Source organism: Bufo bufo, chromosome 3 (genome assembly GCF_905171765.1).
Source record: "Bufo bufo chromosome 3, aBufBuf1.1, whole genome shotgun sequence".
Classification (NCBI taxonomy): domain Eukaryota; kingdom Metazoa; phylum Chordata; class Amphibia; order Anura; family Bufonidae; genus Bufo; species Bufo bufo.
Window position 1 is genome coordinate 99,716,407 of NC_053391.1, and position 12,677 is coordinate 99,729,083.

General features: G+C 48.6%; 1 protein-coding gene across 1 annotated transcript in view; it reads right to left on the bottom strand.

Moving 5' to 3' along the window:
- Positions 1-1,103: 1,103 nt before the first annotated feature.
- Positions 1,104-12,677, bottom strand: part of SDF2 (stromal cell derived factor 2) — a 29,809-nt gene continuing 18,235 nt past the window's right edge. Inside the window, exon 3 of the mRNA XM_040423399.1 lies at positions 1,104-1,601. Coding sequence (XP_040279333.1) covers positions 1,314-1,601 — 288 coding nt within the window. The 3' untranslated portion in view covers positions 1,104-1,313. The remainder of the gene's footprint in view (positions 1,602-12,677) is intronic.

Genomic DNA, 12,677 nt, shown 5'->3' on the forward strand with positions numbered 1-12,677 from the left:
TCCTGAATTCCCAGAGGGGTTTGTAAATCCCCTCACAGGGCATGAAGGACACATTATGAAAGGGGTGGGGGCATACATGGAAGGTGGTGGAGTCTTAGGAAAAGGAGTGTGTCCACAATTTTCAAAAATTTCAGGGTGCAACCACTTATTTGTAGCAGCTCCCGTCCCAGCCACCTCATATCTGCACGGCATGGTTGTGTAGGTTGTTGGATATTGCTCAGCATCCTAGTCTTCTAGACCACCCCACAACACCAAGGCCTACAGATGCATATACCCTGCGCAAAGTGTGAACACAGCCTTAGCACAGCAAGGTTAAAGAAACTATCTGTATTGGAATCTGTGAAACAATGATTGTTCATATACCTGCAGTTACAGTTTAGTATGGACGCAGTTTCCTTATAAAATTAGCTGATCGCCGCTGGTCTGGCTTCTCTCACCTCAGGCAGGGGCAGCTGTGGCCAAGCAACATTACATGCTCGTTTTTTTATTCAAATCAATGCCTGTTCATATGGGCCCACCAGGAAAGGAGTTCTATGAAGTCCCTATGAAGTAGTAGGACATATGGACAAGGGTTGTTCTGGACATTTATAGCGTATCAACAGCATATGTCCAATAGGTGCACCTCCCACCTCTTGTACCCACTACCCTCTCAAGAATGGGGCTCCACCATGAATGGAGAGTACACCCCACAGCTTTTTCTATTCACTGCTATATATCTGAGCCCTTGCAGCTCAATTCATGGAAGACTTGTATTTTTGAGACAGATGTCGGTCCAACCTTTTTGGCACCCACATCTAAGGAATATTTATGGCATATCTTGTCGCCATACCACAAATGGTCAGATGGGACAACCTCTTTACAAGCATATACATACATTACAATGTAAGTATAACAGAATATCTGCAGTTTTATCAAGCTAGATAAACGTATGATAAGGATAATATAAAAGTGACAAAAACAAAACAAAACATGGGATAAGGACAAAAAATAAATAAAATTGAGAACCACAATTGAATTTTTTTGTATATAATTTTAAAAACCATTTGCTGCAGAGACGAGAATACAGAATGATATTTTTTTCAACTGCAGTCATGCTCACGGATCAGTCCGGCCCTTTGCTGCCATAACATAAAATATGAAATAATAACAATAATAATAATAAATGACACAAGGGTGCAACATCCAAACTGTGCCCCATATTTCACTGTTAATTGCTCTTCAAAGTGTACTTTGTGGGACCCTGGAGAAATCCTCAGGGAAGTCAACACTGTATGGTTAAGAAGACTGAAAGACCTAGACCAGTCTGAGTCCTATCATAACTCGGAGTGAGTGAAGTCAGTCCGTGGAGGTTCACTAGGTTTCATGAAGATACCTTCCATCACTTTCCAGTAGTTATGTGGACCTGCGTAGGTCATGCCATGCACTTCTCTCTGTCCATTTATAGGACGCCCATATTGTTCTCCTGTGACAGACAGCAGTACGTTTGTAGACGCGTGCTTGAACCTCACTTCTTCATTGCGCTGCCAGAATTCCCCATTGCAGAGTACAGTCCAGTCATCTAAGATATCTCCTTCTCCATCGTCTCCAAATGCACTGACCTCCTGCCAATAAACAAGGGAGAAATAGGTCAGGGATTACTTACATAAAGGAGTTTTCCCACTGACAATACATATCCCCTTATCCACAAGTGTCTGGTCCCTGAACGGAGGTCCAAAAGTGCCCCATGAGAATGGAGCAGTGGTTTGCATGTATGACCACCACACCATCAACAGTCCCGTAGAAGTGAATAGAATAACTGCTGTGGTCACGTGCTGGGTCCTCGAAAACAAGGGACCACCAAAGTGTCGGTGATTGATATCCAGGAAAAGGAAGAGGTGAGTGTGTTTCTTTTTCTGCTCGATAACATTTATAGGCGATTTTAATTTTTTTATGACCACATTAAAGTGGTTGTCCACAGCTGAAGAAATATTAGAAGTGATAAAGAACCTCCCTAATCGCAAGTCACCTGGTCCTGATGGTCTGCCATACCTTTACTACAAGACATACGTAGACACCCTCCCTCCGTACATGGTCAAGATATTTAATTCTTTCCTGGAGGGCTCTCCTATACCAGAGACAATGCTTCAATCCTTCATCACCCTTATTCCAAAACCTGAGACAGATCATATGGATTGCTCCAACTATTGTCCTATAGCCCTCCTTAATTCAGACTTAAAGATATTTACGAAACTTCTGGCGAACAGGCTTGCTAGCCTGCTCCCGAGCTTGATCCATAAAGATCAAGTCGGCTTTGTATTAAATCACCAAGGGGGCGATAACATGAGAAGGGCTATAGATTTGATAGACATCATTAACAGACGGAAACAGCAGGCGTTAATATTGGGCCTGGATGCAGAAAAGGCCTTTGACCGCCTAAGCTGGCCTTTTTTGTTTTTTACATTGCGGTGTTTTGGTATAGGGGGGCCTTTTATGAATGCCACTTGTGCTCTTTATACCCGCCCAACGGCCTTTGTAAAAACGACACATGCCCAGTCCAACATGATAACTATTCGGAACGGAACTTGACAGGGTTGCCCGCTATCCCCCCTTCTCTTCGTACTCTGCATAGAGCCTTTAGCAGCATTAATACGGGCCCACCCTGATATTCAAGGAGTAGAGGTCAATAAGGTGACCTTTAAATTATCACTCTTCGCTGACGATATACTTCTTACGTTGACAAACCTACATACCTCGTTACCAAACCTATTCCAGACGTTAAGGGAATATGGCAGACTATCTGGCTATAAGATTAATACATCTAAAACAGAGGCTTTATCTATTAATATTCCACCAGATATATTGAGTACTCTGCAAAGCAGTTTCCATTTCAAGTGGAATGATACTACCCTTAAATATTTGGGAGTGAAATTAACAAAAACATATAATACTCTCTATGCCCATAATTTTTTTACCCATTTTTCGAGAACTTAATTTGCTCATGACTAAGTGGATGCCCCTGCCGATTTCTCTACTAGGGCGCATTGCAGCAGTCAAAATGACCATATTGCCCAAATTATTATATGTGATGGAAACTATTCCAGTCCCCATACCCAAGAAGGATTTGAGAGCCTTGCAGTCTTCCATCCTCAGGTTTGTCTGGAATGGCAAAAGACACAGAATTCCTTGCAGCACTCTTACCGCCCTCAAGTCGCAAGGTGGTCTTGGACTCCCTGATGTAACTACATACTACTGGGCGACACATCTACGTCGTATCCCCGCATGGTCTTCCCTCCTAGCATTCTCTAGATGGATGGAAATTGAGAAGCTATGGTTAGCCCCTACTCACCCCAATGCCCTCCTGTGGTCACCATTACCGACCAACTGTATTGCCCACTTGTTGGGTCCTATGTCCCTAACATATAATATCTGGAAAAGTTGCAAACAGAAATTCCCATTGGTATCCGATAAATCTTCCATGACCTCGTTTTTATTTAATCCCTTATTCCCATTAGGGTTACAGCACACCTTTTTTAAGCCACGGTTTTCTAACAAATTATTTAGATTTGGAGAAAATGAACAGATGGCTCACTATGAACAATCACGCTAGGTGCTCTGGACAAAAAGAGTCACCCCTTGCTCTTATTAAAGTAAATAGTGAATGGAAATTGGACCGGCACTTCAAAACACCAAGAGAGATGTGGAACCAAACTTATTTATTCAAACACAATAAAATAAATCAAGTGTATATACTGGCATCAATAATAAAGTTTTATCGATAGAATATTGATTATAAAAAAAATCTATTCTATCGATAAAACTGTATTATTGATGCCAGTATATACACTCGATTGAAATTATTTAGATTTGCTGATATAGTGGAGTATAGGACCCTTGAGATTATACCATTTAAGTCGCTTAGGGAAAAATACGATCTACCTGAATCCTCTAGATGGCAGCCTATACAAATTCAACACCTGCTTAGAACCTTATTTAAAGACACGAAGGTATCTACTCCGACAATGTTTGAGCGATTATGTAAACTCTCGACCTCCACCAAAGGTCTCATATCAGACATGCATGTTCTTCTCTCAACTCCGGAATCCCCACGGATTATACGCCATGCATATATGTCTAAATGGGAGAGATATTTGGAGAGGGAAATACCACAGAGTGACTGGAAGCTTATATGGCGTAGAGCGGCAATGACATCCACATGTGTGACTTATAGAGAGAATTCATATAAGCTTTTGATGTTTTGGTATCACACACACCCTAGTTGCTTAAACACTTGAATCCTACTGTTTCTAATACATGTTGGCGGTGTGGCTCTGGTCCAGGGTCTTTGTTTCACATCTTCTGGGACTGTCATGCTATATTCCCACTATGGAGGGAAACCCAACACCTTATTCTGCAACTAACTAATGTAAAATTCTCACTCGACACTTATATGTTTTTACTGAACATGCCTCCAACGGTACTAAAGAAACATGTACTCTACTTTGTGCTTCGTATATTGTCGGCAACTAGACGCCTTATAGCTAAATACTGGAAAAGACAGGACATACCGACTCGGCCTGACCTAATCTCCAGTGTTATGGATGTTAGACGAATGGAACACCTAACCGCGCTTATCAATAACACTACAGACAAATTTCATAAAGTATGGCAGCCGTGGGACACAATCACAGAGATCATTGTGTAGCATTCCTTCCCCCCCCCCCCTCTACCCTCTTGTGTCTTGTCTTTTGACCATTGTAACTCAATTGTTATATATTACATAAACATATTCGAGGACTGTTCTTGTCCAGTTATATTACTATTGGGTTCAGCCTCTTTGGTTGTAAACTAGCCTGCTCAAATCTACCTTTCTATTGATTGTGGTTTATACCAATATGTGTTGGCAGAAATGGAACTGCTTGGTATGCATTTTTGAAAATTATTTGCAATGTCAAATCTTTTATGTATGCTGGTCACTTGGATGTTAACAGATTTCACAGAGAAATGTTTATGTTTCTTATATACTTCCTTCAATAAAAAGACAATTATAAAAATAAAAAAAAGTGGATGTCCGGGTTCAGCTCTGTCATTTTTTGTTTCTCTCTGATAATATATATTACAAAGTTTCTTATATTCACCCATAGAAATGATTTATACAGTTTGCTGAAGGTACGGTAACACTTTAAAGCATTCCTTAGTTTTTGTAAAACTTTAGCTGTAGTACCACTTTAAATCATTATCCCATAGACCAGGGGTGCACACAACCTTTTTTGGTCTGAGGGCCGCATTGTCACAACGCTCTATTTCAAGGGGCCGCAAATAAAAACGAGATTTTTGTATAACTTACCAGTAAAATCTCTTTCTCGCTCTTTCCTTGGGGGACACAGAAGACCTTGGGTATAGCTCATCTCCCTAGGAGGCGTGACACTAAGTGAAGACTGTTAAGCCCCTCCTCCACAGCTATACCCTCAGCCTGGAGAGAGAGACTGCCAGTTGCGTGTCCAAGTAGTGGTGAGGAAAGGCAAAGTCCAAAAATTGGAACCAACAAGCCAACTACCCAAAGGGTAAAACAAACTCGGAAACAGTCAGAGAAGAACAAAGAATGGGTGGGTGCTGTGTCCCCCAAGGAAAGAGCGAGAAAGAGATTTTACTGGTAAGTTATACAAAAATCTCGTTTTCTCGCCCAGTTTCCTTGGGGGACACAGAAGACCATGGGACGTTCAAAAGCAGTCCAAAGGGGGAGGGACCACAGCACCAAGGCGAAGCACCCGAAGGCATCAAAAAAACCGCCGCCTGCAGACCAGGCGGCCCAAAACAGCATACGCCGAAGCCCGAGTATGCACCCTGTAGAACTCGGTAAGGTGTGCAAGGAAGACCAGTGACCGCCTTGCACAAATGCATGGCCGAAGCCTAATGCCTCCGGCCCAGGAAAAAAACGACAACTCTGGCCAAATGAATGGTGACACCAAAAGCAGAACCCTGCCCTTGGTGCGGCAACCACAACAAGAGCCACTCTGAGAAAGCGGAGGAAAGCCACCCTGGAGGCCGTCAACCCTTTGCGCGGACCTCCTGGAAACACAAGAGACCGAACGTCGACAAGAGTCGGAGATCTCCAAGTAAAAACTGCAAGGCCCAAACAACGTCCAAATCGGTGAAGTGTCCGTTCCCTGGGGTGGGAAGGGGAGGACGACTGCCTCAATGAAATGAAAGACAAACACCACCTTCAGAAGGAAGGAAGAGACGGAATGGAGAACAGCCCTGTCCTGGGGGAAGACAGAAGGCTCGGAACAAGAAGGGCCGCCACTCAGGCACCCATTAGAGACACGATGGCTACAGAAACCCAACTGTACAGGACAGAAGGAGTAGAGGGAACTTCTGTAACGGCTCCAAGGAAAAATTGGAGCGCCAAGAGCCCAGTATGTAGTTCCCGGGACGGTACCGGAGGACAGTACAAAGGAACCCAAGAGCCGCTCCATGGAAGAAGTTCCTGACAGGCCCAGAGGGTCGGGGAACGCTGAAAGAGGAAGGACAGGAATGACACTTGATACTTCAAGCAACAGAGTCCCAGCCCCAGGTCCAGGCCGGACTGGAGAAAGACAGAACCATGGAGAAAGGCAGAGTGGGGGAACGCCCAGCTTCCCACAGAACCCCAGGTAAAGCCCTAAGTCCTACCACAGATCCTGGACGAAAAACTCGGCTAGAAGCGAACACTAGCGAGCCCACTAGAGTCGACTGGGCAAGCGGGTGAAAACCCAATGATCAGGCGCAGACCAGTAACACGGGTAGAACAGTCAGTAGAACTGATCCCGTCGGCCCCCGAGCAAGGTTGTCCCGTATCCCCCCAGAGTGGGGAAGCAGAAGGACAAACGGACAGGAACCGAAGGGTCCGCCCAGCAACCGCCAGGACAAGACAGGCTAAAGCCGAAGCCAATGTAGCCACCACAGGAAGACGGACTACAGTTCCGGTGTGGGAGATCTAAAGACAATCCTGACCAAATGGTAGTCCTCCCAAGTTACCGAGAAGGTGAATCCAAAGCAGAAACATTGCCTAGAATGGAAAAAAAACGCAATCTGCACCCAGCGGGAGGACAGAAAACGGTAGACCCGGTAACTAGGCACACAGCTAGTACAGCCAGTGTGGACAAGGGAGACTCAAAAGGAACACCAGAACCATCCACATAAACAACCATGCTCTCCCCAGAGGGAAGGGCAGTGAAGGAACAGCCTCTGAAGCGTGGCCGGAACAGACGCCACATCGGAATGATCTGTACCGAGTGGGAGCCAAACAGAGCCGGCGAGAAAAGGCAGGCGAGACAGAGGCCGGTATAACACCCTCCAACCGAAAGGGGGAGTGGGCAACAGAGAGGCCATAGGACAGCTCAAAAGCAGAACACCGCTACACAGAGACGCCCGGTTCACCGCCTCGCAGAAGGCGAATACCCTGAAGAACCCAAGGTGGAGGTCCCCCGGACCTGTATAAGCGAGCACCCAAGAGAAGTTGGGTGACCTTCCCAAGAAGAGCGGCCCGAACCTGGTAGCAGATCAGACTGAAGCACCGAGGGCGCCAATCCGGAAAGAATCATACCACACTGCACCCGAAGAGGAGGAAATGGTATTAGGCGAGGGGACCGTAGTCCCGCCAGAGCCAACATAAAATGCGAAGGGCGCTGCAGACAGCGCTCTCGACCATGCGACCACTAGCACAGGGAAACAATGCCGCGGAAGGACAAATGGGCCAACGAAATAAATGAGTACCACCCAGCTCTGTGCAGTAGCGAACAGTAGAGCCCGTCTACTTAAATATAAGGTATTCATTTGTTGTTTATTGGACAACACCTTAGGCTTACACAGATGGACAGAATGATCTCCTTAGAGAATAGTGCAAGGCTTGCGGCAATCATCGTATCCCAAGAGAAAAAGTATGTCGCAGGAGGAAAGGAGGCATACGTACGAGTAGCCCCGTAAGCAGTGAGAAGGCCAACCTACCTACGGGACGAGAAGGAAACAACGCACAAGAACGTCCGCTCACTGCAAAAATATCACTCAGCGAAGAGGGCCAGCCACAGAGTGCCACAGTATCTACGGGAGTGCAAACTGAAAGGAGTTATGCACAAGACTAGTATGGTATGCGATGGAACGCAAACTGACCGCCCCGAAAAAGGGGGGAAATGTACCTGGCAAGCTGCAGTGGGCAAGAATGCAAAGGCCTGCCCCAAAAAGGGGGTGATGCCCAAGGCCGTACCTACGTCAGAGAAGTAGGGCATACCATACTTCGCCCAGAAAGGCGCCATGCACATGGCCACACAGTATCCAGCAGGAACGCAGGAGGTCCACCTAGTGAAAAAGGGGGGCATGCACAGGGCTATCTTAGCATTAAGTGAGTGTGCAACAATTCACCCAACCCGAAATTTCGTGAGAGTGTAACTACTCCGCCAATGAAGGGGAACATGTGCAAGTCCAGTACAGCACATACAAGGACAGCCTTGAATCTTGTGAGCGTGCAAAATTCCACCCATGGAATGAGGGGTGGTCACGCACAAGGCCAGCACCGTATCCAATGGGAGCGCAAGCGTTTCACCCATGTTAGAGGCCATGCTCAAGGCCAGCAACGTATCTGGTGAGAGTGTAGTATGCCGCCCAGAAAAGGAAGGGGGGGGGGGGGGGGGGGGGGTCATGCACATGGCCAGCATCGCATCCAGGGAGAATGCAAGCAGTCGGTGAGAATGTGTGTATGCCACCTGAAGGAGGCATGCCCATGGCCGGCAGCGAATCCAGTGAGAGTGCGTACACCGCCCACGGAAGAGGGTCATGTATATGGCCGGCCGCGGATCCAGAGAGAGTGCAAGCACCCCGCTATGTATAGGGGTCATGCACATGGCCAACAATGTACCGGCGAGAGAACAACCACCGACCGAGGGAGTGTATGTATGCCGCCACCCGGGAAGGAGGCATGCCCAAGGCCGGCAGTGAATCCAATGAGAGTACATCATACCGCCTATGTAAGGTGGTCATGCACATGGCTGGCAGTGAATCCAGTGAGAGTGCCGAATGCCGTCCACAGAAGGGAGTCATGCCTATGGCAGGCAGCGAATCCAGTGAGAGTGCCGTGTTCCACCTATGGAAGGGGGTCGTGCACATGGCCAGCATTGTATCCGGAGAAACTGCAGTAGGCCGCCAATGAAAGGGGGATCATGCACAAGGCCAACCCGCAGTTAGGAAGAGTGCAGTATCCCGCCCAGGAGGGGGGTCCTGCACATGGCAGGCACCATAACTGGAGAGGGTGACGAATGTTGCCTACAGAAAAGGCATGCACTTGACCAGCGCCGTAGCGCGGAGAGGGCAAGAAACCGCCTAAAAGGGGAAAAAAGACCCTGGCAGCGCCGCAGCCGGGGAGCGCGACACCATGCCACCTATGGAAGGGGGGCATGTATACAGGCAGCACTCTGAGATGAGGCTGCAGCGTCCTGCGCAGCCCACAAGTCATATATATAATAACGAGATTTTTGTATAACTTACCAGTAAAATCTCTTTCTCGCTCTTTCCTTGGGGGACACAGAAGACCTTGGGTATAGCTCATCTCCATAGGAGGCGTGACACTAAGTGAAAGCTGTTAAGCCCCTCCTCCACAGCTATACCCTCAGCCTGGAGAGAGAGACTGCCAGTTGCGTGTCCAAGCAGTGAGAAAAGGCAAAGTCCAACAAGGAACCAACAAGCCAACTACCCAACGGGTAACACAAACTCGGAAACCGTGTAGAGAAAAACAATGAATGGGTGGGTGCTGTGTCCCCCAAGGAAAGAGCGAGAAAGAGATTTTACTGGTAAGTTATACAAAAATCTCGTTTTCTCGCCCAGTTTCCTTGGGGGACACAGAAGACCTTGGGACGTTCAAAAGCAGTCCAAAAGGGGAGGGACCACAGCTCCAAGGCGAAGCACCCGAAGGCATCAAGGAACCGCCGCCTGCAGACCCAGGCGGACCAAAGCAGCATACGCCGAAGCCAGAGTATGCACCCTGTAGAACTCTGTAAAGCGTGCAAGGAAGACCTGTGGCCGCCTTGCTCAAATGCATGGCCGAAGCCCAATGCCTCCTGCCCAGGAGACACCGACCGCTCTGGTGAAATGAACGGTGACAGCAAAGGCAGAATCCTGCCCTCGGTGCGGTAACCTCAGCAATAGCCAATCTGATAAAGCGGAGGAAAACCACCCTGGAGTCCGTCAACTCTAAGCGCGGACCTCCAGGAAACCCAAGAGACCGAACGTCGACAAGAGTCGGAGATCTCCAAGTAAAACCGGCAAGGCCCAAACAACGTCCAAATCGGTGAAGTGTTGAAGCGAAAGGCAATACCACCTTCAGAAGGAAGGAACGGGATGTAGAAACAGCCCTGTCCTGGGAAAAGACAGAAGGCTCAGAACAAAAAAGGGGCCATTCAGGCACCCGTCAGAGACACGACTGATACGGAAACACAACCGTACAGGACAGGCGGGGTAGAGAGAACTTCTGTAACGGCTCCAAGGAAAAGATTGGAGCGCTGAGAGCTCAGTATGTAGTTCCCAGGGCGGTACCGAAGGACAGTACAGAGGAACCCAAGAGCCATTTCGAGTAAGAAGGTCTTGACAGGCCCAGAGGGCCGGGGAACGCTGGAAGAGGAAGAACAGCGCTGACACTTGACACCTCAAGTAAAGGAATCTCAGTCCCAGGTCCAGGCCAGACTGGAAAAAAGACAGAACCATGGGGAGAGAAAAAGTCAGAGTGGGGAATGCACAGCTTCCCACAGAACCCCAGACAAAAAAACCATAAGTCTTACGACAGATCCTGGACGAAAATACAGCCAGGAACGGACAATAGCGAACCCGCTGGAGTCGCCTGGCAAGCGGGCGAAAACCCAATGTGATCAGGCGCAGACCAGTAACACGGGCAGAAGTCGACAAAACTGGTCCAGTCGGCCCCCGAGCAACGTTGTCCCGTATCCACCCGAGTGGGGGAGCAGAAGGACAGACGGAACGGAACCAAAGGGTCCGCCCAGTATCCGCCAGATGCCAGGACAAGACAGGCTAAAGTCCATGCTGATGTAGCCATGTTCTACAGTCCCGGTGTGGGAGATCAAAGGACAATCTGGATCGAAAGGTAGTCCCCCCAAGTTACCGAGAAGGTAAGTCTACAGCAGGACCATTGTCTTAGAATGGACCACGCAATCTGCACTCAGCGGGAGGACAGAACGCGGTAGACTCGGTAAATAGGCACAGCCAATACAGCCAGTGTGAACAAGGGAGACAGTACGAGGCCAAAAGGAACACCGGAACCATCCACATGAACAACCATGCTCTCCCCAGAGGGGAGGACAGTGAAGGAACAGCCTCTGAAGTCTGGCGGGACAGAAGCCACATCGGAGTGATCTGTACCGAGCGGGAGCCAAACAGAGCCAGCGAGATAAGGTAGTCGAGACAGAGGCCGGCATAACACCCTCCAACCGAACGGAGGAGTGGGCAACAGGGAAGCCATAGGACAGCTCAAAAGCAGAACCCTGCTACACTGTGAGATGCCCGGTTCACCGCCTCGCAGAAGGCGAATACCCTGAAGAACCCAAGGTGGAGGTCCTCCGACCTGGGTAATCGAGCACCCAAGAGAATTTGGGTGACCTTCCCGAGAAAAGCGGCCCGCACTTGGTAGCAGATCAGAATAAAGCGTAGAGGCGCCAAGAGGAAGGACTCATACCACACTACATCCGAAGAGGAGGAAATTTGAGCAGGCAAGGGAACCGCAGTCCTGCCAGAGCCAACGAAGAATTCGAGGGGCGCTCCAGACAACAGCACTCTCGACCATGTGACCACTAGCGCAGGGAAGCAATACCGCGGAAGGACGAATGGGCACGCATCTAGGAACCACGAACACTCCCTAGGATGAAGGGCCAACTAAATGAATGAGTACCACCCAGCTCCGTGCAGCATAGAGCAAGTAGTGCCCGTCCGGGTCAGGTGGACAGAATGAACTCCTTAGAGACGAGTGCAAGGCTTGCGGCAAGCATCGTATCCCAAGAAAACAAAAGTATGCCGCAGGAAGCAGGTGAGGCATACGTACGAGCAGCCCCGTAAGCAGTGAGAAGGCCAACCCACCTACAGGAGGAGAAGGCATACACGGCCCAAACAACGCACAAGAACGTCCGCTCACTGCAAAAAGGTTAATTCAGCGAAAAAGGGGGCTCGCCACAGAGTGCCACAGCATGTACGTAATTGCAAAGTGCAACCTGCAAGGGAGTTATGCACAAGCCTAGTATAGCATGCGATGGAACGCAAGCAGTCCGCCCCGAAAGGGGGGAAATTGTATCTGGCAAACTGCAGTCGGCAAGAGTGCAAAGGCCGGTCCCAAAAGGGAGTGATGCCTAGGGCCGTACCTACTTCAGAGAAGCAGGACATACCATATAATCCAGCAGGAACGCAGGAGGTCCACCTAGTGAAAGGGGAACATGCACAGGGTTATCCTAGCATTAAGTGAGTGTGCAATAATACACCCAACACTGACTTAGCGAGAGTGCAACTACTCTGCCAATGAAGGGGGACATGTACAAGTCCAGCACAGCCATACAAGGACAGCCGTGAATCTCATGAGCGTGCCAAATTCTGCCCATGGAATGTGGGGTGGTCACGCACAAGGCCAGCACCGTATCCAATGGGAGTGCAAGCGTTCCACCCATGTTAGAGGGCCATGC